Source organism: Typha latifolia, chromosome 4, assembly GCF_019914945.1.
Source record: "Typha latifolia isolate L0001 chromosome 4, TyphaL0001v2, whole genome shotgun sequence".
Taxonomy (NCBI): domain Eukaryota; kingdom Viridiplantae; phylum Streptophyta; class Magnoliopsida; order Poales; family Typhaceae; genus Typha; species Typha latifolia.
The window spans coordinates 16624213-16652179 of NC_133089.1; the positions used below are offsets into that span (position 1 = coordinate 16624213).

Sequence of the window (27967 nt, forward strand, 5' to 3'; positions counted from 1 at the left end):
ATGACACTGTCAAAATTCTTTCAAATCTGTGAAGCTAGATTCCAGCTATCAGATGGGGTTTTGGTTAATCCTTAATTACCTAGAAAAATAATTGAGCTCTAAAAAGTTAAAGCAATTAAAAGAAGGATTAAGGATCATAAGCAGATGAAAAGGAACTGAAGAGTACTATTCAGAACTATCAACTAGTAGGATACTTTTCCACAAGCTAAGAATACAGGCTCATCTATATTATTATCACTAGTAAGTTCTGAAGCTTACCTTTTCTTCCTTTTAATTAATGCCTCTCTTTAATGTCTTGACATCAATCTTCGACAATCACTGCTTGGAATTATCTTATTGATCGCAGTCAATTTCAAAGATTAAAAAAAAAATCGATGCTTTTAAAAGCTTAAGTGATTAAAGTACAGTGATTTTTATCTTTATATTTTTAATATAACCTATCACAGAGTGCTGTATGAAATTCTTACAGTCAGAACTGCAGATCTAAGAACAGCTCATGTATCTCTTATATATATATACATATATATAAATATATATCTAGATAAAAGTGGATAAGATTAAGTAATAAACTGGAACGGGTCCAGGTGAACATGTACATATGTTAGTGGATACTGTGATTGCTTTGGCTTTGCTGACATCTGACTTCCTCTCAGACTCAGAATATTATTGCAAGGCTTTTTTCGTGTAGTTCCAGTAACATGGTGGGTCCAAACTCTTTGTACGTACGGCCAGTAATTAATCAAACAATTTTGGGACCTCTCCCTCCCTATGATCCTCTTATAAAAGTCTTCATCTAACTCCTCCTTGGTTGGTGGAGAGCAGTGGAAGCAGTTAACTTAATTATCATGCTTCTACTTAATTATATGTATATATATATGGTTGCTTGGATATCAAGCTAAAGTTTTAAGAAAAATTTAAAGCATAAAGGGAAAGTAGGGAACATATATTCATTCTGCATGCAGTTTGCTAAGTTGATATTTTGTACTCATATTTTTAGGTAAGGACGAGTTCATTAGAGAAGACAGATAGATATTTTTGGATTTGGTGCAATATTTTATTAGCTAGTTGTTCTCTAACTCTTTATTGTTGTGACTAAGATCAGCTATCTACCGTTGAAGTAGATGATAAGCGAGTGACTTGACATGACATGGCAACCATCAACCTAACACTCCCGTTAATTCATACTAATTAACTCACAATTAATGCTATATATATATATATATTATTTTTTTATATTTATCCTGCTGAATCGTAGAAAGGAAACAAATATCACATAATATTTGTTTTCCATGCATTGATAGCTAGGTTTGCTTTTATATTTTCTTCAAGAAGATGTTGATATAATTCCCATGTGCATTTGTCTTGTTGCATTGGTGTCGCCATTGATAGTTGTTACTATCTTCATGAACCTGACCTATTACTGTCATGCACATACAACTTGAGTTCACTCTCACTATATATATATATATATATATATATGAAAAGTAAAAGGCATATAATTCTGGAGTATATTCTAATTCTAATATATGATGCTCATAATAGCAGAATGAGTGGTCCATGCAGGATGGTCATGACACTTGTAAGTAATTTATATTTAAAAGTTGTTGTCCTATTAAATGATTTATGTAAAAATTTATGCCCCCTAAAACTTAGTAATTTACTGAATAATTTTTAATATAAATCAGAAAAAAAAACAACTTCTGTTTGGAAATTGTAATTCAATTTAGCAGTTTTAGGTGACAGATTAAAATGGTAGAAAACTCAACAACCTTAGTAAAAATAAAAATAAAAATAAAAATTCTTTAGTAGTTATAATATTTGATGATATAATTGCAATTAAGGGCTCATTTGTTAATTTGTGACAATCATTCCATTGCTTGGAATGTACTCCAGAGGTGAGCCAGGCTGGAAAATAAATTAATATTTTGATTTTTTAGAATTTTAGACAGTATCCAGCCAAGCTCCCACATAATGTTGTTTGGGTGTTAAGGTGAGCACGTGCTTTGGGAGGGACGTGGAGGGTCCCACCAGCATCCGCCAACGGATTTGCTGCTAGGCCCGCGGGAAACGAACTCATTGGATGAGCCCCTCGTGCGCGCCAGCTCAGCAGTATCCTAGATCCCGGAATCCGGATACGTATCTACTAACCGGCGGTCCAAAAACGCGGTTGCAGTTATCCGCGACCGCCGATAACCCGGCCCGCGGAAATGGAGAGCAATCGGATTATCTACAACCCCGGGTGCAGGAATTCCCTACAGAAACCCTACTTATATAGGGAAAATATCTTTTATTCGAACACCTCTAACAAAAAAATAAACTTTAAACAACAACTCAAGCTCCACTTAAGATTTTAATAGATTTTGTGAATAATAATCCGATAGTATATTACTGTATAACTTTTTTCCTTTTAGAAAATAGAGTTAGATAAGCTAGAATTACATCTACCTAACTTGCTATAAGAGTCCAAAGATATAAGGTTACAAAAATTAGGGAACCAGATTACCCGACCCCACCACCCATTCTACCATGGCTAGTAGTTCAATCCTTTGTCACATTGCTTTCTTTAGAGACATGCTCTTTCTAGTATTAGGGGGTCTGATGCATTACCGCTCAAAATCAAGATATTGGCATTGGACTTATTAATTGATTCATAATCATTTGAGCAAGAAGGAATTCAAAACAGAAATAACGCTCAAACAATGAATCAGAAACTCGGGTGTGAGCCGTGGACAACATGTATTTCTTCCTTCCCGCTAGCTTGCTTCCAATTCGATTTAGCAAACATTTGTGCTCCTTCACCTTTTAACTAGACCTCCTTTGATGAGAACCCCCAGATAAATAAAAGGCATGCGTGCTGACTGCCCATAGCCCTGAGATCTCTCCAACTTGAGTGTGAGCTCCAAACTAATCCATCCATGAACACAGAATTCTGCCTTCTCAAAATTCGCCTACTTACTCTATAACTAGATTTGGATTAATTACGCAAAGTTAAAGAATAGTAAAGTAAAATAAAATAAAGGGATTAGAATGCATGAACTTGGTGCATCTTTGTCTGCAAAAATGTTGAAAAGGAGAAAGGCTACAATCTCGGTTGGTGAATCCTTGTCATTCATAGGACGTATGAGTTTGGTGAGCTTTGTACGAACCTAAGAATAATTAAAGGTGGCCTCCACAAGTGTAGATCTAAATGCTTTACCAATTGATCCAACTTCCTTTTCCTTTTCTTTCCTTATAAAGTGGGCCACATTGTTAGGTAGATTTTGGATAAGAACAAAGCTCCAGCAGTAACAATTCTCACAGTTGGTAGGTAAATGCATTTATCTCAGTGGTTCAAAGTCCATATTCACATTATGCCTCTCCATCCAGAGACATTATGATAAAGATTACTAAGTTATTAAGGTAGCAAACTAACAATATATGTCATTAATAAATATTTGCAGATTTTAACGGAAAATATAACAAATTTTTGGATAAGATTGTTACAAAATCTTAGATGTATTCAGCACGTGCAATGATGGTGGTGGGATCACATGCTGCGATGTTTATAGCTTGTACATCCAACTCTGTTCATAAAAGTTAAGGTTTTCTTTTTCTGAATACATTTCATTAGAAAAATATCTAAATTGCAAATGGATAATGTCATGAGGGACATAAAATAATATAGTGGGGATCTTCTGGTCGCAGTGATCTCCTACAATCGTGATCTCTTTTTTTTTTTGTTCTTCTGGTGATTTGTTTATAATTTGCCAAGAAATCTGTAAAAATTTCCATCTGAGGACAAGATTACTTGATAATCATACACTTCCCTTATCATCCATAGGTGAAGAGGAAACATATATATTAAAAAACCCAAAGATGGTAAGATAAAAAAAAAAATATTTCCTCCTTCCACCGACGGCAAAACTGGAACCCCACCCCACAGTAAGAAAGCGGTTTGGCGCAGAGAGAGAGAGGGGGGGGAAGGGAGAGAGAGAGAGTGGGCCCACCAAAAGGCAAAGGTAGAATTTTGGGTATAAAAAGGGGTGGGAGGGATCATCTCCTTCATCCAATCCATTCCCAACTCCGTTCACTTCGTTTTCTTGATTCCTTTCTCTTGCGTTGCGTTTCTTTTGTTTCCTCTCTTTTGGGTTCTGCTCGCATTTCGAGCTCGGATCTCCATTTGGGTCACTTTGCAAAGGTAAAGGTTGCTCTTTTTTTTTTAATGAATGAAAAAGAAGGTGAAGAACTCTGGGTGAGGAAAAAAAAGAAAAGAAAAAAGCTGTATCTTGGCGGTACTCCGCAAGAAATTAAATTTCGGTTTTAGGACGATATACTGGGAATAATTTGAACTTAGTTGGTGCGTAAAGATCCACCTCATAAACCTCATAAAATTTTGTTTCTTGTTATGAAACGCCTCGAAGAATGCAGACAAAAGTTCCAGCTTTTTTTTTTTTTCCTTCCTGCAAGTTTCATTGATTCCGGATGCGTTATTACACGTTGCAAGTGTGAGGGAGAGCTCTTACTTCACTCGTAACTTCTAGTGAACACTTGGCACTACTGCAAGAAAAAGAAGAACAAATATTGTTGATTTGATTATTATATATATTCCTTGCTCTTGTCTTAAGATCTCATCCACTTTCCTTCTGCTAGGCTCCTGCTCTTGACCATTCTAAGTTGGAAAAGTTCCTTCTTTTTATTTTTTCTTCTCAAAGTTCTTGTCTTTGATCTATACTCTGAACTATTTTAGCTTTTATTTCGCAGTCTTAAGGTCTTCCTGAGGCTTGAAGAAGGGTAACATGGGGGAAGCCGCCGTCACCGACCAGCGCGTGTTGAGCCGCCTCCACAGCGTCAGGGAGCGCATTGGCGATTCGCTCTCCGCTCATCCGAATGAATTGGTGGCGTTGTTTTCAAGGTATGCTTGAATGCGTGCATGCCAAAAGTTTGTAGTGCCAAAAGTTGTTGAAATCCTTCTGATTGCTATGAACTCTTTCAGGTTTGTTAACCAAGGAAAGGGTATGCTGCTGCCCCATCAAATACTGGCAGAGTATAACGCCGTGATTCCAGAAGCCGACAAGGAGAAGCTGAAGGATGGAGCATTTGAGGATGTTATGAAAGCTGCACAGGTGAGTCAGTATCTATTAGAAATTGTTGCTGTTATAGTATGATATTAACTTAGTTTACAGAATAAAACTGCCGTCTTTTGATGCAGGAAGCGATTGTGATACCGCCCTGGGTCGCTCTAGCCATTCGCCCAAGGCCTGGAGTTTGGGAGTATGTAAGGGTGAACTTTAGTGAGCTTGCTGTTGAGGAATTGAGTGTGCCTGAGTACTTGCAGTTCAAGGAACAGCTTGCTGATGGAAGGCAAGTCTTTTGATATCCAGCAATCGAATTTCTTTGCCATTATTGCATCTAATTTTGTCATTTATCTATTTTCTGACTGTGATTTTTTTTCTTTTCCTTTTCAGCTTTGAAAACAATTTTGTCCTTGAATTGGATTTTGAGCCTTTCAATGCTTCTTTCCCTAAGCCTTCGATGTCGAAATCCATCGGCAATGGAGTGCAATTCCTTAATCGTCATCTTTCGTCAAAGTTGTTCCAGGACAAAGAAAGCTTGTATCCCTTGCTCAACTTTCTTCGCGCCCATAACTACAAGGGCATGGTAAGCTATTCGATCCATGACCCATGTAGAATGATCTAGATTTTATTTTAAGTAGTCATTGAAGTTTGCTTATAATTTGTTTATAATTCATGCAGACTATGATGCTGAACGATAGAATCCGCAGCCTTAGTGCTCTCCAATCTGCACTGAGGAAGGCAGAGGAATATCTGTTGAGCATCCCATCAGACACTCCATACTCAGAATTTACTTACAGGTAGTCTAATGCACACTATTCTTTTTCTTTTCCTTTTTTCTGCAATTAATTTTTTATGATTCCTGACTGTACTCTGTTCGCTTGAATGATGTTAGATTTCAAGAACTTGGTCTGGAGAAGGGTTGGGGTGACACGGCGCAGCGTGTACACGAGACTATTCATCTTCTCCTGGATCTTCTTGAGGCACCTGATCCGTCTACATTGGAGAAGTTCCTCAGTACAATCCCTATGGTGTTTAATGTTGTCATCCTTTCTCCACACGGCTACTTTGCCCAAGCTAATGTGTTGGGGTATCCCGACACTGGCGGCCAGGTATGGCGCCATAATGAGTTGGTTATTTCTTACATGATACCATGTTTCCATTTCTTTCTGCTTAAACAAACTCCTTTGCAGGTGGTTTATATTTTGGATCAAGTTCGCGCTTTGGAGCATGAGATGCTGCTTAGAATCAAGCAGCAAGGTCTTGATATCACCCCTAAAATTCTCATTGTGAGTGATGTCTGCTCAATTTATTGTGATAATCATTTTCTGTACAAACAGAAATTACGAAGGAAATGTTTCTGGTAATTAGGCTAATCTGAAACTATCTTGTGGATTTAACACAGGTCACTAGGTTACTTCCTGATGCAGTTGGCACAACTTGCGGTCAGCGTCTCGAGAAGGTCCTTGGAACTGATCACACACACATCCTTCGTGTTCCATTCAGAACGGAGCAAGGAATTGTCCGCAAATGGATCTCACGCTTTGAAGTATGGCCTTACCTAGAGACTTATGCTGAGGTAAATCTATCATCTAATAACTAATTTTCTTTTTCTATCATGATTTCTCTTTTGACATCCAGAGATTTATGAATTCTCCTTCATTTCTTGATAGGATGTTGCACATGAGTTAGCTGGAGAGCTGCAGGCTACTCCCGATCTGATAATTGGAAACTACAGTGATGGAAACCTTGTGGCATCTTTGCTTGCCCATAAATTGGGAGTCACTCAGGTTTGCATCCTTTACTAGTGTTAAAAAGCACTTGTTCTACAACTGCTACCTTCATATTTTATTAATACTCATTAATCTTTTCAAATGCAGTGCACCATTGCCCATGCACTTGAGAAGACAAAGTATCCTAACTCGGACATCTACTGGAAGAAGTTTGAGAAACAGTACCACTTCTCATGCCAATTTACGGCAGATTTAATTGCAATGAACCATGCAGACTTTATCATCACTAGTACCTTCCAGGAGATTGCCGGAAGGTATTCTCCATGCCAAGAAAATTTTAGTGCGCAAAATCTCATCTTGTAAAACTAGCAGACATAGTTGTGGATCTGACATTTTTCTTATTTCTATCATTTCAGCAAGGATACTGTGGGACAATATGAGTCTCATACTGGATTCACACTTCCTGGACTCTACCGAGTTGTTCATGGAATTGATGTCTTTGATCCAAAATTCAACATCGTCTCCCCTGGAGCTGATATGTCCATCTATTTCCCATACTCTGAGACGCAGAAAAGACTCACCTCCCTCCACCCCGAGATTGAGGAGCTGCTCTACAGTAACGTTGAGAACAATGAGCACAAGTTAGAATCTACTCTTTCACCATTATCTTGTCTCTAATGCAATGTAGTTTACTGATATCTAACCTGAGGGCCTTTGCAGGTTTGTGTTGAAGGACAGGAACAAGCCCATCATTTTCTCCATGGCAAGGCTTGATAGAGTGAAGAACTTAACTGGTTTGGTCGAGTTTTATGGTAAGAATCCCCGTCTGAAGGAGCTTGTTAACCTTGTGGTGGTCTGTGGAGACCATGGAAAGGAGTCAAAGGATCTTGAGGAGCAAGCAGAGTTTAAGAAGATGTACAGTTTCATTGAACAGTATCAATTGAATGGCCACATCCGATGGATCTCTGCACAGATGAACCGTGTCCGCAATGCAGAGCTCTATCGCTACATTTGTGATACTAGAGGGGCTTTCGTGCAGGTAAATATTGTCCCTGAACTTTTGTGACACCAATTACTCACTAAGTGGAAGTCTTACAATCTCTTTTCTGTTTTACTTCTGCTTCAGCCTGCTTTCTATGAAGCCTTTGGGCTTACCGTGGTTGAATCCATGACATGTGGTCTTCCCACGTTCGCGACTGCTTACGGTGGTCCTGCTGAGATCATAGTACATGGAGTTTCTGGCTTCCACATTGATCCTTACCAAGGTGACAAGGCCTCTGCGCTTCTAGTAGATTTCTTTGAGAAGTGCAAGGAAGATCCGACCCACTGGAACAAAATTTCAGAAGGAGGACTTCAACGTATTGAAGAGAAGTGAGTACATAGTTATCTTTTGGGTGGCTATATTATGGATCAGCATTAGTAACTTATACATTCGCTTATTGTTTTGATCTGGACTGACTCAGGTACACTTGGAAGCTCTACTCTGAGAGGTTGATGACTCTTGCTGGCGTTTATGGATTCTGGAAGTATGTCTCTAACCTGGATAGGCGCGAGACACGCCGCTACCTTGAGATGTTCTATGCTCTCAAGTATCGCAATTTGGTAAGTGACAACATTTTGATCTGTTTGATGCTTTCACTAACTCAAGGCGATCTCCTCTTACTTACGATTTACCACAATGTCTGAGTGCAGGCGAAATCTGTTCCTTTGGCTGTCGAAGGAGAGGCCCCGGTTAACGGCAGCAAGTGATCTATTAACTAGAAGTGAAAGCGGTTGTGCTTATTTTGATTTTGAGATGAGAGATTTGAAGGAGAATGCTTTTGCTTTTCTGGGTTGTTAGGGTCATGAAGGTAGTGGTGTAGCAAATTTAAGGGTTCTTGTGTGATGCTTTCCATTTGAATGCTAAGGACGTCAGTGCCATATTTGCAATAAAAGTAGCATATTTTCGTTCCCAAAGAACAGTGTAAATGACTCAGTTATCCATTGATAATTTTAACCTCAATATTTCTGCAATAGTACCTGAAACAAGTGGATAGGATGTATGCTTGCTTGAATCAGGTACTGACGTACTGTTCTTGTGAGCAATACTGACCATTTTAAAAAGGATCAATTTACAAGAAGCTAAATAGGATCTGCCATGTTTAGACAATGGTGGTTCTTTTCTGAATTTGTATTTTTGTATGCCAAGTATATCAAGATTCCATCTTTGTCATGCTTTGGATGCTTTCCAGAGTGGACTGAGTATGATTGGTTTATAGAAATTTTGTAAACTAAAGTTCTCAGGCCAAGAAATTTGGTGGCCGACATGGCATAGAGGAAGAATCAAGTAAAAGGACAAAGCATATGAGAATATTGAAGAAGAAAGGAACGGCAAATATAGGTAGGAGCCCCACCTACTGTCTTGTTTATTTGCATGTACCCTCTACTTAGTATCAAAATCTTGGACACACATGATAGGTGATTATTATAGTTGTCTCTTCTGAATGATCTGGAATGCATCAATAAAGCTTATTACTGCTGAAGTAGCTGAAAATACAGCACTCTGATAACACTATTGATTCAAAAGTTATCAAACCAACAAGAGACAATTCAGAATAGTAAATGTTGCTGCAGAAGAGAAAAGTGTGGCAAGAAAGAAAGAAAGAGGTGATCATATAAATTTAACTCAATAACTGGCTACAGTTTAGTCTTGTTGTGGAAATCCTCAGTTGACCTTTGCAAGTTAGCTCATCCTTTTTCAGTCACAAGAATGTTTTCTCTTTTCTTTTCTTTTTTTTCTTTTTTTTGTTCTTTTAGTTTATTCTATCCGGTTGACTGAAACTATACTTCTGGTGGTATTATGTAGAAGTATATCATAAAGAGAGTCACCCGTATAAGTTAAATTTATTTCTTTTAAGTCCTTCGAATTATCTCATACATAAAAACGAGAGGAGGTGTCATAATATAAAAAAAAACTCTGTGTTATTTATGGTTTAAACTTTTTTCTCTTGTCTTGAAGTGGAGTCCTAAACTGATCTGGAAAGTAGTTCAGGTATTTTAATGGATCAATTCACATGCTGAGCTGGCAGAAATCTGGTCAAAAGTTAGGACTATGTCTCATTCAAATACGTGTTGATAAGATCAAAGGAAGTAGATCAAAAGCAGAGACTTTCATTTTTGATGACTTAGACCCATACAAACCATTTTGAAGGCAATATAATATACTAAACAAACTAAACAATTAAATCAAACTTAGCCAACGTTGAATCACATGAAATTGGATAAAACTGCGAACTTTTTTTAAAGATATTTCATCTGGAAACAGAGTATAATTTCACACATGAAGCATGCACCAAGAACAAAAGATCTTTTCCTCTCCCTCTATGCATGTGACAAGCCAAATAAGTGGGGACTCAGATCTGCTTCTTTGATTCAGAGCAGAAGAGTGGTCCACACCATGTTGTATTTTTCCTCACCATGAACAAAACAATGGCCTCAAATGAATGCAAAGACTGTAATTTGCAAGCTCATATACTGCCAAGACCTCTCACTTCTCAGTATCTTTCAATAAAAGCAGATAACAATCAAACAAAACGACTTATACGGAATTCCACAGTATAAGTTGCAGTATGGTGCATTAAGAGCATCTCGAGAAGAGAATCAACCACAAGCAACCAAAACAAAGAATTTTATTTGCATAGAAAGCAAGCGACCAGAAAAGGCAAATAGTGCCGTTGAAGCAAATGATCCTAATTTGACAGTACCAGTAAAATATTCACAACCGACCCCCATTCAAACAGTTGCAGCTCTGCCTCAATCTGAACTCTGAAATCTCCATTACTCAAACTCCAGTCAACGAAAAGAATGGCAAGTAGAAATGAAAATGACAAAAGCAGAAGAATTTGAAGTTGATAAGCATCTCTTATAACCAAAAAGGCCATGAAGTATAGCAAAACCAGCGTCTGATCAGTTTCAGATGATTGTTCATCAATACATGAGAGATTCAAATCCAAGAAGAATAATTGGAACAGCTAAGCTAACAATGGCACAATATATAACTTAAGTTGTTGTGCCTTATAAATACTTTTCGTAGACAAACTCCATCAAATTAGCTGGATCTGTTAAACATCCCTGGCCCTCCAAATGTTCCATCAATACCAATTCCTGAGAGAAGAAACAACTAGATGTAAAATGCTCTCCCAAGAAGGAATAAGAGAAACACATAAAACTTGAATGACCCATAAGAAATAAAAAATGGTAATACATACGTTGTTCCTTTATTTACAGAAAGCAAATGTCCAGGACAAAAATCCCTCAGTAGACGCTGCCCTCCATGGGCAGGTCATCAAAGCTCCAAAGATCCACAAGGCTCACTCCCTCCTGTGCCACTTCATTGTTAAAAAGGCTGTCGATAGACTCATATAAGCTCCCATCAACATATGGGAACTGCAAGAATTTCAAATACGGTTCAAACTCTAACTCATCAGCAAGTTTTTCTGCCATGTTCTCTGTTGCAACTGCCTCCCCGGCATTGCTTTTCAGTTTCTTCGGAGGGTTGCCATGTTCCATGAACTTGAATTCATCGATCTTAGTTACGGAGGGAGAAAGAACTGATATCATTTCTGGGGTCTTGACCTCAGGTTCCCATGTGAAATCTGAACCATATGAGTTACTCCCCTGATCGGAGAAGTTATGTGCTCCAGCTCCCTCTGAAGATGCAGAAGGTTTTGCTGTTGGAAGGCAGTTTAGGACTTCAGGCAATATGAGCTCCTGTTCTTTGACAAACCCAGGATTGGAATACAACTTGCCATCTGAGTAACTTAGAGGACTGATGAAGTTTGATTTTGCTATGTTTGCCTTGGGTGCGTGTGGAGCACTTGACCTTGGATGGCACTTTCGGGTACTTGATCCTGTTTCAGGAAAGTTCACCTTGGCTTTCTTACCCCGGATACGACGGGCTTCCACATCATAAGCCCTAGCAGCCTCTTCAGCAGTATTGAATGTACCAAGCCAGACACGGACACCTTTGCTAGGATCTCTGATTTCAGCTGCCCATTTGCCCCATGGTCGCTGGCGAATTCCCCTGTACTGATTCTTCCTCTTCCTACTGGCTAATTTAGCCGCATGTCCATCAAAATCCACAGAACTTGAAGTAGTTGAGCCCTCTACAAGACAGAGATCGAAAGAGAAAACATGATTACACACACAAAAAAAAGCTTGTAACACTTCAAAATATTCAATATTTTGGCAAATATTCCATGTTATAGCCTATAGTCTTTCAGAAGCCATATTTATAGACTGGGAAAACTACATGTACTGGATCATACTAAATTATCAGAAGTAATTTCAGAACTCTCTTATAAAAAATGACTACCAATTGAATAACTGAGTAGAGGATTCTTCTTAGGATGATGATTTCCCCCATAATCAAAAAAATAATTGGAGGATATTTGCAAAGAAGACACACCAAAATAATAGAACTCATAAATAGACAATCGTAGACCATTTGCCAGTTCAAAGAAATGATACTCATCTGAAAGATCTCAATCACAGTCACCCTAAGAACATGGTTTTACAGAAGAAGAACAACCTGAATATCATATTAACTAAGTAGGTTGAGGAAGAAGACAGAACCTTCCCTTTGTGAATGTTCCTCGAGAATGGGTTATCTCCTAATAACAAATTATCATGTTCCCGTCACATTGTTAAGGCATGAGAAAGACAATCATCAGAATCAACACATAAGGATAACAATCAAATGATATATCATAGGATCACAGCAATTTATGTATTTGCTTCTCTCTCAGAAGGCATGGTAATGTTTCTGACCACAGACCAAATATAAATGTATCAACCATTACTCTCAACTTTATCCTGAACAATCTGACAATAGTTTTAGAACCGTATAGGAGGGGATTAATTATCTCCCAAATCATAAACAAGATACGTATATAGAAGAAACGTCCTATTCCAAATCCACAAATACAATTATGACTATGTGAACTTCAAAAAGGCCAATAAACTTCAATTAATATATTGCAAATCACAAAAATTGTGTATTTTTTCTGTACCAATATGCCCATATTAAAGAGAAAAAAAATGAAAAATCATGGTTTGCAAAGAAATACCTATTGCCATCAAAGAGAATTTTTTTTTTTTTTATCATCTTTTCTTCGATTGCTACCTGTTACAATTCATACTCTACAAGAAATTCAAAAAGATCAAGAACCCACTTCTCATAATTGATCATACATCAAATCAATAACGAGCGAGCCCAAGAAATAATAACATATCTAAACAAACAAAACTGAAATTTTTTACTAATAAAAGTCCTCAATTTACCTCGAGAGAAGGGAACTTTTGGGGCAGAAGCGAAGGGCTTGACATCGAGCTCCTCCTCTTCCTCCGACTCGTCCTCCTCCTCAGATTCGTCGTTGAATTCTCTGAAGTCAGCCTCGAAGTCTTCCTCAATCCTACTACGCTTCCCTTTATTATTCTTCTTATTCTTGCGACCTGGCCACAAGCACTCCGCCGTCACCCGCCTCGACGCCGGCGTCGGTATAAAGTCCGAGATAATTGCTCCTCCACACATCTCTACTCCACCGAGATTTCCAAAGGTCCCTCCTTTCTTCTCTCTACTTCTTAGATAAGAAGAACGAGGCAAGGAAAAGGAAGGACTTCTTTCTATAAGGGAAATGAGGGTGGTGGGTGAGGGATATTTATACAAATAATAGATATTTTGGAGGAGTAAAATCTCAAATTGTTAATAATGATCGAATATAGAATTGAAAATTAAAGTTAAAATAATTGGATAGTGGGTTTTTGTTATAGGTAGTGGTGGGTGATGGCAAATTGCATTAAAATTATATTAGTTTATTATTATTTATTTGGGTCAAATATATACTTAACAAGAAGAGATTAGAGTTGGATTAGGAAGTGGTCCAATGTTAACGGGGCTTAAGGGGTTGACTTTGTTTATATCAATGGAAGATTAAAAACTAAGTCCTAGAAACTTAGCTAATTAATGGGCCTAATTGCCAGTCAATCAACTACTTCATAAATATCATCTCACAAAATAAATGCATCCCAGCCCACTTCAAATTATTCAAAGGCATAATATTTCACAAAATTTTAGCCATAAAATAGACAGACTGGAATAAGTTCATTTATCATGCTTGCCATGATGATTATGTCTCCATTTCATTTGCTCTAATTCGAAGAGATTTAGGTTAGATTTAATTTAGGATTTGGATGGGGATAATAAGTTAAGTTGTTAGCCTTGATTTGACTCAGGTTCCAGACATGTCTCACTTGGTCATAACTCAATACTAACTTGGGCAACTTTTTTTAGGAAAAAAGATACTTTATATTATGTTAATTGATAGGATTGCATATGCAATGATGTCACAAGATCGAATCAAGTTTCTCTTTTAATATTTTTTTGACATCACTGCTTATGCAATCCTATCACTTGCAACTTGCACTTTAAATGCATTAATAAACCCATGAGTACTTGATAACTTTTTATTATTTACTGTGCTTCATTTAAGCTATTTTGTGAAGTTGTATAAAAGGATAAAATCTTTAACTCCATATGGAACAAGAAAAAAAAAGAAGAAGATAAAATGATTGAGTTCTCCTTACACTTCATTTTTATTTTCTAACCAAACTCCAAAATAAGGATATAGATAGCACCACCATATGGATCCTATGCAATCATATAGGGCAGATTAGAGTAATTTTTTTTGTTTCCCCAAAAAGAAGAGTTGTAAGTAAACATTTTCTTGTACTTTGCTTCTGCATTGTTGATGAAGAGTTACAAAAAAGGGATCAGCCTAGCATTAATAGAAACGAATGATGTCTATATTATAAGCCCTAACAAATTGGAGCTTTCTCTGAAAGAAGAAAGAAATTAGGCAAAAGAAGAGATTACAGGGAAATGGGGGAAAAAAAGAAAGAAACTAAGCATGCTGAGGAAGTATCAATGTATTGGAAAATCCATTCACCGCCTTCCTTGATTTCTTCTTAGAATCCGTTAGGCCGCACTGTGGGCATATATATTCCAAACCGTCAGTCTTTGCATAGTCCTGTTGTAATGTGAAACCGTTGGTTAAATTGTCGAAAATATTACTTCGACTACTACAAATTCTTAACACGAAAAAATAATGGCTAAAGTGTTCATGTGTGAAGCATGGAAGTTAAAAGATCTAAAAGTTTTCTAAATCTATAATATGGAGGAGGCAAAGAAGAGCAAAGGAATGAATTGTAAATCAAATTTGGGCTTCTGCAAATTTGAACCTTAAAAGCACCAAGACCCTGCCGTCTGTCACAACCAAAGTGTGCCCATTCACCACATAAGCCACAGTTCACCCAGTCTCCAGGAGCGCTACTGTAAGAATATGCAAGCGTCACCATGAAGAGAGTGTACATAAGGAAGCAAACATGAACATACACAGGAAATCATGAACCACAAAGTACTAACCTGTGACATAGTAAGCAACACTCTCCATCCACATCATCATGTGCTAGTTCATACTCCAAGAGGTAAGTTTCATAATGCCGTTTTAATGTATTGCCAACACCCTGAGATTGGTAAAGAGAATAAGGTAAACGAAGCTTCAATCATGCGTGCAGTTGATCTCCAACATACAAATTGAAAGTTTAAATTAGCATCCTATGATTCAGGTGCTACGCCAGATTAGAGGTGCAGGGCTTTATAAAGAGACAAGCTGCTCAGTACAACAGTTGTTCACTGTGCCAGAATCGGTTTCCTTTTCCTTTCTATGATCATACTAACAAATTCCAAGTCCTGACTGGTTGGTTGAGTACATTAGTCTTTTTTCACTTTTCAGCTCTATCTAGGAGATATGATAGTCTTCATATCACCATGTTGCAAACTTCTATTTCCATCTCTCTTAAGTAAACTACTTAATGCATGAAATAGCAACATAAACTAGGGATCTTTACAAAATACTCACAGTCATTCTGTTTGAAGCAGTATGGTTGCGCATCTTTGGAAAAACCTGGCCTTTCCAATTTATCCCGTTCCCAACATAAAACCCTCCTCTTGAAACCACCTACACCGGAAGATTGAATCTGACTAATTAGTTCACATTCTCTTTAATAGGAAGATTGCCCAGACCAAGAAATCCAAGTTATTCTTTATTTGTGATTGACAGCAAAAGCAGACCTCTTTATACAAATTGAACAGGTCAAGGCGCATTGCATTGAGTATAACGTCAGGAAATTCTACTAATCCTCCTTGTGGAACAAGACGTTTATGACCCCTAAGAGTAAGAAACTGCATGACATCTTTCATGAATTCATCCTGGTGGACATAGAAAAGAAGACAGTTAAACAAATTTGCATTCTCATTAGCACAATACAAGGACAAACAGAGACTTACTTCAGAGCAAACTCGAATAGGGCATCTGTCACACTCATGCTTCTTCATTGGCAGAGTATTTAAGGAAATTATTTGCTTCATTTGTGGTGAACTTGAGATGGATTTTCTCTGTATTGCTGGAGCAGTGCGAAAGATTTTAGGCTTTGAGGGAGGTGTATTATGCTTCGTGGAAGGTACAATTGGCATGTCAGGCTTTGCATGAAATTCATCATATGTATAAGTTTCAGGAACTCCTGAAAAGGGCAGCATTTTCAGCTGCCGAGAGTGACGAATGGGCTTCAATGCAGCAACCTTCAATCTCCGAGTAACTGGTGTGGAAGGCATACAAGTCCCTTCCACCAACATCACTTCCTTCTTAAAAGCCTGATCATCTTTTCGAAGAGTCATCTCGCTTTCACTTACATTATTACTACCCATTAGGAGTCTTGTTTGTGACATTGATCTCGACCTTTTTCTCACAAAAGAGGAAGACCAAGAAGGCAGACGAGAAAGCACAGCATCTTGCAAGCACAAGTCCTTCTCTTGCCTGGAACAAAAGAAAAGAAGGCATTCCGCATCTTCTTTCTCGAAGGAAGCAACAGAAATACCTTCAATACTTGCAATGCCTAGCGTAACCAAGCTACGGTAAGTAACTTCACGTGCAAGATGTTTCAAGACCTGTACCATATCATCATTGAAAGTTGAAGCTAACACTAATTATGCCACCCTGTGAGACGATATAGTAAGCAGCTAAATGATACCATAAACACATGAAATGAGCAGCCATATTTTTCTTTTTCACCAATGGATCTCCTAATGTGTTCAATTATTGGTGATGGTAACATGTAGAACTCATTAAGGTTCATCATTCAAAACAATAGATATATCTACTAAATTTACGCAAATAATAGAAATATAAAATTCAAGAAAGCAATAAATCAACCTGAGCAGCCCAAGAAGGAACTGTCATCCAAACTTCGAATGCAGATGCCCCACAAGCTATAGAAACAGAACGAAGAGGTTCGGACAAATCTGACTTGCTATCATTGCAGCCCGGGAAAGCATGAACTAGCTGACTGTTCTCAATGAGTTCATTTTTTATGTGGCACTCCAAAAGCTGTGCAATCAGAAAAGTAGGTAATATTCAGTATGGCCCTGTTTTTCAAGTTAGGAAAAATCTAGAGTAGCTATTTAATTTTTTTACTCTTAAAATTGTATCTCTAATCTAGAATAAGAAAATATGGTATTTAATTGTAAACTACAAAAGTGGTGCAATAATTACTTTTGATGTGATATAAAATTGAGATAAAAGCATAAATAAGAAATGAAAATAAACTCAAAACCCCTTGATTTAATATATAAATTTAAATTAGAGTGTTCTTATTTTGTGTAGTTATGGAATACATACTTGAGTAAGAAATAAAATATATGAGTGATAGGAGAGAGGTGTAAGAATCTTTGACATGCCATGTGAAATAAATTTAGTCAAATAGGGTAAAATTATAATTGAGCTTATGTGTGGAATAATTTAAATAGTATTTAATAATTTGATGTTCGATTACAATCTATTATAGAATTGCTTAAACTAGAATAGGGAATTCCCTAACCAGGAACAAAATGGGGGCTAAAACTTAAAAGGTTAACAAGTAAACAAGTATAATAACATTTGACCTTTTACCTGATCATCAAAACAAATCTGTGCACTGCCAGACACCAAGAGTGAGATGTGGGCAGAACTAGTAGTAGTGAGGTCACACCGCATTGTCACCACTCCATGAGATAATGCCCCAGCATGAAGAGGAGGAGGTGCAGCACTATCAAATATTAGTTACAATCGATCAACCGATGCGGCATTAGCAAAAGAATAAACTTTTTTAAAGAATTTCACTGAATTGAGCACATGAATATATGACACTCTTCTGCAAGTACCACACTTAAATAAGCCATTGAGCATATACAGGTGAAAAGTTGAAATCAGTGGAAGCAAAATTTTGTTAAGCATACCTTACTCGATTTTGAAGTTTGCTCCCACGAATCTGAAGCAAGAAAAAGAGACATATGAAACTATGTAAAGAACAATAAACAATTTCAAGTTTTTAATGAATAAAAGATGGAAAAATAAAAGAAGACAAAAGTGTATCTGGTGTGACAATAAAAACAGTGAATTATCTCTATTCTTTAGAAACTGACACATCTCAACTTAAGGAATTAATTAGTAAACATATTGATGCACAAAGATAATAATCTATAGCTTCTCCTGCAGTAAAAGTAGAGATGACTATTAAAGATTGTATCAGACTATAATTATGCATTGTAATTGTCATCATCTAACAAACAGCATATTCAGTTTGTAATGAGCATCTATGTATATATGTGTGTTATTGTGTGTTCTCTCCACTTTCGCCGCGGACAAAACAAGAAAGAAAACAAGGACAGCATCCAAGAAAAACTGCGAGATGGAACTATGTAACAAATCCAAAATACAAAGAATGGTACACCTAATGAATCTTTTGCCCAGCAGAATATGTACTAACACAAGATTCAGGGCACTTACTTCAATGTTTAGAAGGGCACCAAGGCCATCTTCCAAAGAGCCCAACAGACAGGCATCCTGGAAAGGAGGATAACGTTTTGCATGTCATCATATGAATATAAGAAAGCAGCTAAATAAACTTGAATGTTGTACAGGAAAATAGAAACTTCAGCATACCAATGTGCAGGGCACCCCACAAACAAGAAATCTCACATCCACATCATCATTGTATATTTTTATTGCAGGAAGGGCATCAGATGAATCTTTTTCTTGTTCCTCTAAAGACTTTTCTGGAAGAGCAATATTAATTCTAGGAGCATCCCCCAGCAGATGCGGCCCAACTTTTCCACTAGCTTTCTGGCTATTAACTGGCAACACATGGTTGTTTCGTACACAAAATAGCCGGAAAGATGCATGCGCTAGTTGAAATGCATCCCATGTATGGCTACATGAACTACAAAAACAATTAGCCAAAAATCAGATTGTAGAAAATTTCAGAACAAAATGGTAGCAGAAGCAAAACGTGATACCTCTGTACAACAGAAGTCAATGCTTGGCAAAACTGAGAAGCTGAGTAAGATGAAAATGCATTCTTCCAATATATGACATACGGGACACCCTGATTAGCAAGAATAAGTTGTATTAGGATTTTGATTATTTAATAATGTGGTGCCACTCTCCACAAGATATTTCCTAAAGATAACATATCTACTGTCAAAGAGAAAATAAAACGATTACATTGAAACCAAATACATGGAGGTGTACACCACCCACCTCAGCACTACCAAATGCATACAGATATGCAAGTGGAAATGAATTTCATAAAGTTGATACTTCCCTTCTACAGTTTGTATATCTCAGAGCTTGGAAATTACTTCAGCATATTCACATTTATGATCAAGAGTAAACTGATTTATGGAAAAGTAAGATATTTAACAATTTTCTGAGGGAAACAATATTCATCAATTCTTCTTAAAATAGACGTCATTACTTCATCTTATAAACATATTGCAAAGAAACACCATGATCCATGATTGAACCTGATCTGATGAATTCTTAAAAATCCTATTTAAAACTTGACAACGTAGCCTGGTAATATCATGCATTGAATGTGAACAAAAAAAAATTCAGTCCTAAAAAAAATGTCATTGAGGATGTCCAGTAAAATTTTTGAGCAAAGTTACAGCAGATTCTAGTACACTTGTTACTGCAAAATTTCACAAGAACAGGGAAAGTGTCGTGCATTAGAGCAATGACATGCTGTCACAGAATTGCACAAAAGAATCCTATGAAAGGGTCCAAACTGATCCAGCTCTTAATATCAAAATTGAGAAAAATCTAACACATAATAGAGGGAGAAGCATAAGACTATTTGTTCACCTTTGAGTGAAGAGCCTGTGCAATTTTATCTCCGTTCGGGACCTCCAAATAAACCTGCAACCACATTATAGAGGGCCAAATGTCAAATTATTTCCCAGAATATCTATGTGAAATTTCATGCTAAGAACACCTACAAGGAGTATATGCCAATTCCTTGATGTGCAATGAAATTGCAATAATACAGAGGAAAAAAAGAAAGAGTGGTGTGCAAGCATTTTCAACTCTAATGTGAGCAAAGGTGAAGAACAGACCAGCACAGTTGAAGCAACAAGAAAAAGGTACATTGAAATTGCATCTTTCCAAACTTACAATAAAATAAAATCACGCATATTGAATATAACTAACTGAGTATATTTTCATCATCCTAACTTTGTACGTCTAATAAAGAAGAAGAAGAAGAAAAACCATGTATGCAACAGAACATTTTCATTTTCTCCATTGAGGTGCAATTTGTAGGATTGCAAGTCACACAAGACACAAAATCACTTATCTGATTATAGGATGTTAAAATAACTTCAAGAGAATCTTAGAAAAATTATATCTGACAATCTGTACATCCCTCTGCTGACAACTATTAGATTCAAATGGTCGAAAAGTTAATTAAGAACTGTCTAACAAGGTAAAAAAAAAGAATATAACTACTACAGATTGCAGAAGTTCTTACTATTGTAGGTAATGAAGGACTAATAAGAGAGCAAAACATTTCAGGCTCCGAGACATCAACCGATCCCCAAACAAGGGAACCAATTTCTTCTTCGCACTCCAATTGTTCTCCCTGAACATACAACAAATTTGGCTCTACCGATGCCTGAGCATCCCTGAACTTATCAATTGTTGGATTAACAAGCACATGAACCTACAAAAAGTCAATCATGACCGCAAACATTATTGGACAACTGACTACAGAAATCAATTTCAAGTACCTGTGATTTCAAAACACGAACCTCAAGGCGCCCGGAGGAAACAAGCTCCGGGAAAGGATATGAAGGGCATTGTTTCAGTTCCTGCCTTCTTCTATCTACAAACTTCCCACACAATACTGCGAGGAGTCTACAATTTTGCCTCGCAAAACCTTGAGTTTGGAGCATCATGCTTGCATAACAAAAAAAGAGATAAATCGTATGCTTCACCTTCTCATTTTTTTCTTGTACCAAATCAAAATCTCCACCATTAACAGCCCCAAGAATTCCCCGTATAGTCGAAAATAAAGACTACCCACTTGATAAATCGACGAAAACTCACCGACCCAATAGAGAAATCTATCGGATTTGACCCAGAAAAACGTCTATCGAGAAGAAGAAGAGCAGGAAACAAAGAAGAAGGCGAAGAGGAGAGACAAAGAGTAAAGTAATCACAAAAGGGGAAACAAACCCTAGCAGGACGACTTCTCCTTACAATCACACACATAAAAACAAATCAAAACCATAAATTTATCTCTATCAAGAGTTATAAACCCACCACCCAAACCAACCCAAAAGACTAACTTGCGCACGCGGAGTCAAAGAACAGCGCAGAAATCTATCGGTTGCCGAAACCGGCAAACAAATCCGAATCCTAAAGGAACAAAGGAAGATAGTTATTAAAGAATCCATCACCCCGAAAATATAATAAAATTTAATGGGAAAATCCAGATAAAGAGCAGGATTAGAAGGGTGGGGACTGATGCGAAGATTCGAAGATCCGTGACAATAACTCGTTTGAATACAACAATATACTATTCAACTACGGTTCTGTACTACGACGAATAGAATTAAGGAGAAATAAGAGAAGAGCAAATGTAAAGGTGGGATTTTGATAGGTGGCGAGAGAGAATTCTTATTAAAATCGAAATAAGTTTGTTTTTTCCAAGGAATTGGAAGTTGGGTTTCGGATAATTTCTCCGACCCTTTTCCTTTTTCTTTGGTGCCTTGATTCGATTCATGATTGGTAGTACTCCCAGTTTGCAATAGATCATTAGCTCTTTTATTTTCTCGGATGGTTCTGATCTGTTGTTTGATTTGAGATTTGGATCTCTTTTATTTATTTATTTATTTGTTTGATTTTGAGAGGGGAAAAAAAAAAGAAAAGATGTTCGTAGGATGCTGGAATCCTAAGGCGCACGTGCAGAAGTTTGGGGAACACGTGCCATAACAAAACAGTGAAAACTATAAACTATTAGTTGGAAAATTTATAGTTTTACCCAATCAAAGATTATATTCTCTCATCAAGAAAAGAAAAAAAAAAAAGAAGCTGAAGAAAATACTCTTAAATGTTATAAATTAATAATTTGGCTTTTCTCTTACATGAGCTATTTTTATCACTTAAGAAAAACAAAAAAATAGTTATCCTGTGACAGTATTATATGCAACCGTGAAAAATATTAACTACCATACAAAATATCAACTATTTTGAGCCAACTCCAAGTACAAGTACAAGAAGAAAATAATTGCAGACTTCAATAAGAGTGTCATTTCTTTCTGCAAACTTGTCTGGAAATTAAAAAATATATATATGAACAGGAGGCCAAGCCTAATACAAGGACAACAACACCAATCAAGAAAGAAATTAAGCCATGAAACAGTTTAATCAAACAGGTATCAGAGTTGCAATAGTGCAGTTGATACAAGGATGTGTAGTTTGCATTAATTGACAGATCTGGCTTGACAAACTTCCAACATAGATCGCAGATGGATCACAATCTGCGTGAAGGAAGGTCGTTGCTCCGGATTGTCTGACCAGCAATTCTCCATTATTTTCCTCCATTCGACATCACAGGAAGTTGGCACAAGTGGCCTCAGTGTGTTACTCAGAATACCTCCTGTTTATAATGCTCAGATTCATTAGTAACTACCAAGATGATATCAAATTCGATTATATGATTGGTTGTCTGTTCATGCAAGGGTATAAGAAGATAATGTGTGTAAAATAAGTACTTTGATGAGCATATGAATACTCACCTAGGAGAAAGAGGAGCTATTCTGATATGAATTTTAAGCATGGCAAATTCTTTTCTGTATTACTACTTTCTCAATACACATTTCAATCAGTTGTTTATAGAGTCATAGATATCTGAGAGTGGAAAGAGAAGCTAATATTTATATTTCTTAAGTATGAATTCGCCAAACGTTTAAGATAAACGATTACAATTTCTTGAGCTTACCTATGACTGCCCCAGTGTGCATATCAGCATATGGCTCATCACCAGTGAGAATTTCCCACATGACAATGCCAAATGAATATACGTCAACCTGTAGGTAATTGTGAAAGAAGAGCACCTAAATTTAGCAAACCCTCTATAAGGTTTTATTTGTTCATACAAATTGTACACCAATAAAAACATGAAATTTATTATCTGTAGAAAATGAAACAGTCAATAGAAAATGCTTCATGCTAACGGTTGCGAAGAGTTCATTACTATAACATGTAGGAATCTAGTTCATGGTTAGAAGAGTTCTGTTAATACCTTTTCAGACACCTTGCTTTTATTGATAGTCAACAGCTCTGGAGCCATCCATGGAAGTGTTCCCCTCATACCACCAGAAACCATGGTGGTTAATTTCATTCTCGACAGGCCAAAATCAGCTACCTGGATTAACATTCATTAGGACTATATTTATCATGATTTTACTTAGTATCACAACGCGTCGTCATAAAAGCATCGAATTGATTAAAGATTGAAGACTTATATGAAGATGCAACTTACCTTACAAATTGGACGTGACTGATCCTTCAAGTTGACAAGCAAATTATCACATTTCAGATCGAAATGAATGACATCCTTAGAGTGCAAGTATTCCATTCCAATAGCTGCATCCATTGCAAGCATTAAACGCTTACGGCGATCAAGATATCTGTAATAAACAATACAAGTATTAAATGCTGATTGAAGGACAGAAAATTGAAGGAGTTATGAAGGAGGATGTACCTGTCTTTGCGTAGTAGAACTTTCTTAAGAGACCCACTGACCATAAATTCTGTCACGGTTGCTAATTTTCCGCCAGGCCCATCTTTCACGACTCCATAGAAGGCTACGACATTTGGGTGGTGAAGCCTTGAAAGAATGTCTGCTTCGCGCAAAAATTCTGAAGTCTGGAGCAGGAGCAATTTGTCATAGAATATGTTTGTTTGTCTGCATTTTCTCTAACTTCTTATGGGAGCAAAAAAATGATTTGAGACCATGAGAATCTTACCAACTTATCTGTCTGAGATGATTGATATGAAAAGCAGATGTCCTTTATCCGCTTAATAGCCACATCTGTGCCCCTCCATTTCCCGTGATAGACAGTTCCAAATGCACCAGAACCTAGCTCTCGCAGATCTTCAAGATCCTCATTCTTTATAATCTGCTAATTCTCAAATAATACACAGTTCAAGAAATGTGACGTTCTAAAGTTCAATGTACTCGATGTTGGTTAGAGTTGTTGGATGCCATCACCAATTAGTCAAATGCATAGAAAATTTGATCCATTCTAGATGTGCATAATTATTATCTACTCTTCCATGCTCCGATCTTGAAGCATTTAAGTACATTGTATACTAGCACGTGATACCAGGCAATTTACTATGTAAGCTGATATGCATGTTCATCAATGCAAAGTGCTCTGATTCATGCAAATGCAGAGCATATATGATCCTAGAAACATACTTGCAGGTCACTTAGATCAAGATCTCTTTCGAGAGCATCGATCGCTTCTGGACTCATTTCATCACCACTGTCAGGTTCATTATCCTATAGGTAAAACATATCAGAATATGTAAAGCTCCAACTGTGGATATAAACACAAAGCTCAAGAAGAAGAAATCTACCTCAATCCCCAAAATATGTGCCATAGCATCCTCTGTAACTTCTTGTGGTTGGTTTACAGTCGACAAACCAATACTGACATCATCCAATTCCAGCCAATGAGGCCACGTAGCTTTCGATAGATTATGGCTTTGTTGCGTCATGTCTGCGTCTTGCTTCAGTGTGCTAGAATATTCTTCTCGCGTTTGTTCAGCATAACCAACTAACGGATCAGCTACTTTGTTTCTCGAAGATGTAGAAGGACATGGAGTAGAGACACCTTCATCAACTCTATTGCTTAGAGAAGAGTTATCATTATGATCATCATTTGTAACCATCGTGTCGTTAACTGATCGGTGGTCATGGTTCTTTGAGTTCAAGCTAGCACATGTATCATCTTTGTGCAGCATTTTTACGGTTGACAATTCATTAGACCTTCGAGCCTTTGAGGAAAGTTGAGGGACATCTGGAACAAGTTTATTATTGGTATCACTAAGAGTATCATTGCTTGCCATAGTAAATGCAGAAGATACTTCTTGGGACACACCTCCCTTGTAGCTCTCAGCACAAGTATGAGTTGGAGGATCTTCCATTGGTTCAGTTGAATGAATGGACTTGGTGGTTATCTCATCACCAGTAGCTTGAACTCTCATGTCTGTGTCCCAAGTAGATGCAGAACTGCCTAAAAGTTTCCTCCATTCAGGATCATCCCAGATCCACTTCATGCTTTTAGTATTACTTCTATCATCAGGAAAAAGCAATATCGAATGCTCTGGATCAGATTTCTCAACATGAGGCAAAGGATCAACAGGTTCGCCAATTGATTGCTGAGCTGAAAGGTGATCATTGTTAGGTACAAGTTGTTGTGAACCAATTGAACCATCAGACTTTGATAAGTTAATGAGCGATTCGGTATGAAAGACCCGTGGAGGACCACATAAATTAACCTCAAATTTAGAGTGCTCATTGGATTGAGAATTCTTAGCAGTATTAACATCAATTGGTGACGAAACCTGTTCAAGCTCTTGATGTTTCATAGAGTAATTTGAAGAAGTTACAAAATGTGGGGCATAAGTAGCATTAGTTACTTCAGCTTGCAGGTAGTTGGAGACTGAAGGTTTAAGCTGCATTGTTGGCATGAACAACTTGCGGTCAGAATATCGAATTTTGTCAGGTTCACTCTCCTGACGGAACGCAACATTATCTATTGATTTGACCTCTCCTCTTGATACTTCTTGATCCTGAGTTCTTGTGACACCTTGCATCCCTTCAGCCACATATTTAAGACTAAATGATGGCTCATGGAGTGGCTTCGACGCAGTATTTCTACCTGGTTCTCGCTTAGTAGTATACTGGAATTCAGATGGCACTGATGCAGGAAGCTGAAATTTCCTGACTTTGTTGTAGAGATTATCTTGATGATGGGTGGTGGAATACGAGTGCTTGTCGCCATTGTCGTGGAGTGCTAAATGGTCTTGATTGTTCAAATGAGTGCCAAAGCTAGCAGATATATTCTCATGTATGTCTTTAGAGGAATTCTTTGAAGGAATCATTAGACCACCAGTAGACTGCCCGTCATATGCTGAAGCTGAACAGGTATCATCCTTGCTCGCCTTGACGCAGTCAATTTCGAAAATTAATGAATCAAAGTCACTGCCAGATGCACTTGGGAAGCCATGGTGACTGGAACCTTCACCTGATCGCTCCATGCCGTTGACTGCAATCAAGTATTGTCTCTCCAAATCAGCATCTGTGCTTTTTAGACTGAAATGCACGTCTCTGTTATCTTCTACGGAAAATAGGAACATCCTGGGCTTCTGTTCACAATCTTGTAGAACACTGCATTCTTCAAACATGTGATGCAAGTCTTCATTACAGGATACTGATATTAGAACATTAAGATCCTCATCAGGCAGTCGGTATTTAATTGTGTTAACTTGATTGTATAACTTCTTTGACTTGAGCACAAGTTCTTGCCATGACATAATCTTGCTCACTTGAAGAATGTGAGTTTCACCTCCAACATATCTCGTTTTTCCATCACTCGGTCGCGGTAAAAATCTGCCACCGAAACTGCAAAGAAACTTCATCTTCTGCGTTTCCTTGTTTTCGACTTCTTCTTCAGATGTAAGCATTGGCATATCTGATTGGCTTGTCAGTCCGAGATGAGACATAACTCGCATTCCCCTTTGATTACCATTCGGAGCAGAAGGCTTTCTGGATTCAGCTTTATCTTTCATAAACTCAAGAGCAAACTCCTCACCAGTCTGAAAGGAGTAGTTCAGTATTTGCCTAACACCACTTGTAACAAAGAACAATGGAAGTCTTGGATTGCTGCTGGTGAAACTTGATGGAAGACCTTGCGAAAACATCTGGCTTGGTGAGCCAAAGCCTTCACTTCTTATCTTTGAAGGATCATAAGGATATGGTCTAAAATTCCTTGACCACTCCATAGTTTAGCCTGCAACAGTTTGCTCCATCAACTTATATGCAAAGAAACACCAAAATGGCTCATGTAATTGATCAATCATAAGGTTAAAAAGAAAGACCAAAATTCCAGCGAACTGTTAGTAGTAGCAGAGTGGTTACAGTACAGCAAGAAGTCTAAGTAAAGCTCAACAAGAACAAAAGTAAGAAACAATCCTCTATAGTTATTCAATATCACATTTGCCCATTTCTGAAAAATTGCATTCAATCATGAAATCAAGAAAGAAGAAGTTCTCTACCACCCCTATTCATTTCAAGTGTTCTCATCTCTGATGAAAATAGATAGACATTGCTGTTTAATGTAAAGTATCAAATATTTTCATGACAAAGAAGGACAAAAGGTTTACCTCTGTAGTACTTTGCTAGAACTATGCTTCTTTGGCCTAAGAGAGAGAGAAAGAGAGAGAGAGAGAGACAGAGATCACTATAAGGTTTAACGATTTGAAAATTGAAATGACTATGAAATGAGTCAGCTCTAAAACATTTGTTTTACTGATTCAGGTAGAGTCCTAATCAGAGAAATTGATGGATTCAATATTTATTTGAGGCATAACCAAGTCAACAAAGTAAACTCCAATCATAGATGTTACAAATCTTTGAGGCCAAGGGTATCTTCTTTTTAATATTTGGGCTGTCGTTTTTTGCGGCAGTTGGTAT

The 27967-nt window shown here is 37.4% G+C and overlaps 4 protein-coding genes across 5 annotated transcripts; 1 reads left to right on the forward strand and 3 right to left on the reverse strand.

Moving 5' to 3' along the window:
• The first annotated feature begins 3893 nt into the window (after window positions 1–3893).
• Window positions 3894–8743, forward strand: LOC140785653 (sucrose synthase 1). Its single transcript, XM_073133599.1, has 16 exons — window positions 3894–4177; window positions 4741–4891; window positions 4973–5102; window positions 5189–5340; window positions 5445–5637; window positions 5733–5851; window positions 5947–6163; window positions 6245–6340; window positions 6457–6630; window positions 6725–6841; window positions 6932–7098; window positions 7201–7425; window positions 7505–7823; window positions 7911–8155; window positions 8248–8386; window positions 8477–8743. Exons 2-16 carry the CDS (start codon window positions 4776–4778, stop codon window positions 8531–8533), a joined length of 2466 nt encoding a protein of 821 aa, XP_072989700.1. The 5' UTR covers window positions 3894–4177; window positions 4741–4775; the 3' UTR covers window positions 8534–8743.
• A 1921-nt stretch (window positions 8744–10664) lies between these two features.
• Window positions 10665–13506, reverse strand: LOC140785844 (ethylene-responsive transcription factor 1-like). Its single transcript, XM_073133907.1, has 3 exons — window positions 13106–13506; window positions 11032–11928; window positions 10665–10927 (listed from the first exon to the last, which is right to left on the reverse strand). Exons 1-2 carry the CDS (start codon window positions 13353–13355, stop codon window positions 11078–11080), a joined length of 1101 nt encoding a protein of 366 aa, XP_072990008.1. The 5' UTR covers window positions 13356–13506; the 3' UTR covers window positions 10665–10927; window positions 11032–11077.
• Window positions 13507–14529: 1023 nt separating this feature from the next.
• On the reverse strand, window positions 14530–21793 carry LOC140787164 (AT-rich interactive domain-containing protein 4-like). Of its 2 annotated transcripts, none has more exons than XM_073135946.1 (15): window positions 21006–21793; window positions 20726–20917; window positions 20062–20115; window positions 19212–19300; window positions 18859–19135; window positions 18703–18759; window positions 18153–18184; window positions 17827–17962; window positions 17092–17265; window positions 16170–16826; window positions 15954–16091; window positions 15742–15840; window positions 15246–15346; window positions 15062–15152; window positions 14530–14850 (listed from the first exon to the last, which is right to left on the reverse strand). In XM_073135946.1, exons 1-15 carry the CDS (start codon window positions 21150–21152, stop codon window positions 14725–14727), a joined length of 2370 nt encoding a protein of 789 aa, XP_072992047.1. In that variant the 5' UTR covers window positions 21153–21793; the 3' UTR covers window positions 14530–14724. The 2 variants fall into 2 exon arrangements, with proteins under 2 accessions (XP_072992047.1, XP_072992049.1); XM_073135948.1 differs by having other exon boundaries at window positions 18859–19126; window positions 21006–21287.
• Window positions 21794–22486: 693 nt separating this feature from the next.
• Window positions 22487–27694, reverse strand: LOC140787163 (uncharacterized). Its single transcript, XM_073135945.1, has 9 exons — window positions 27658–27694; window positions 24847–27284; window positions 24686–24769; window positions 24231–24383; window positions 23966–24129; window positions 23744–23891; window positions 23504–23626; window positions 23201–23288; window positions 22487–22858 (listed from the first exon to the last, which is right to left on the reverse strand). The coding sequence occupies exons 2-9, from the start codon at window positions 27274–27276 to the stop codon at window positions 22683–22685; spliced, it is 3366 nt and encodes a 1121-aa protein (XP_072992046.1). The 5' UTR covers window positions 27277–27284; window positions 27658–27694; the 3' UTR covers window positions 22487–22682.
• Window positions 27695–27967: the final 273 nt, after the last annotated feature.

What these genes read in the sequence shown, in the direction of transcription:
- LOC140785653 (XM_073133599.1), top strand. Translation starts at nt 4,776, where the DNA reads ATGGGGGAAGCCGCCGTCACCGACCAGCGCGTGTTGAGCCGCCTCCAC. An exon ending in ATGTTATGAAAGCTGCACAG is followed by an intron (nt 5,103 to 5,188) that starts GTGAGTCAGTAT and finishes CTTTTGATGCAG; the next exon opens with GAAGCGATTGTGATACCGCC. An exon ending in CTTCAACGTATTGAAGAGAA is followed by an intron (nt 8,156 to 8,247) that starts GTGAGTACATAG and finishes GGACTGACTCAG; the next exon opens with GTACACTTGGAAGCTCTACT.
- LOC140785844 (XM_073133907.1), bottom strand. Translation starts at nt 13,355, where the DNA reads ATGTGTGGAGGAGCAATTATCTCGGACTTTATACCGACGCCGGCGTCG. An exon ending in AAAAGTTCCCTTCTCTCGAG is followed by an intron (nt 11,929 to 13,105) that starts GTAAATTGAGGA and finishes TCTGTCTTGTAG; the next exon opens with AGGGCTCAACTACTTCAAGT.
- LOC140787164 (XM_073135946.1), bottom strand. Translation starts at nt 21,152, where the DNA reads ATGATGCTCCAAACTCAAGGTTTTGCGAGGCAAAATTGTAGACTCCTC. An exon ending in CACAGGCTCTTCACTCAAAG is followed by an intron (nt 19,301 to 20,061) that starts GTGAACAAATAG and finishes CTTGCTAATCAG; the next exon opens with GGTGTCCCGTATGTCATATA. An exon ending in AAACTTCAAAATCGAGTAAG is followed by an intron (nt 17,963 to 18,152) that starts GTATGCTTAACA and finishes AATATTTGATAG; the next exon opens with TGCTGCACCTCCTCCTCTTC.
- LOC140787163 (XM_073135945.1), bottom strand. Translation starts at nt 27,276, where the DNA reads ATGGAGTGGTCAAGGAATTTTAGACCATATCCTTATGATCCTTCAAAG. An exon ending in CACATATTTTGGGGATTGAG is followed by an intron (nt 24,770 to 24,846) that starts GTAGATTTCTTC and finishes TTTTACCTATAG; the next exon opens with GATAATGAACCTGACAGTGG. An exon ending in GCACACTGGGGCAGTCATAG is followed by an intron (nt 22,859 to 23,200) that starts GTAAGCTCAAGA and finishes CATTATAAACAG; the next exon opens with GAGGTATTCTGAGTAACACA.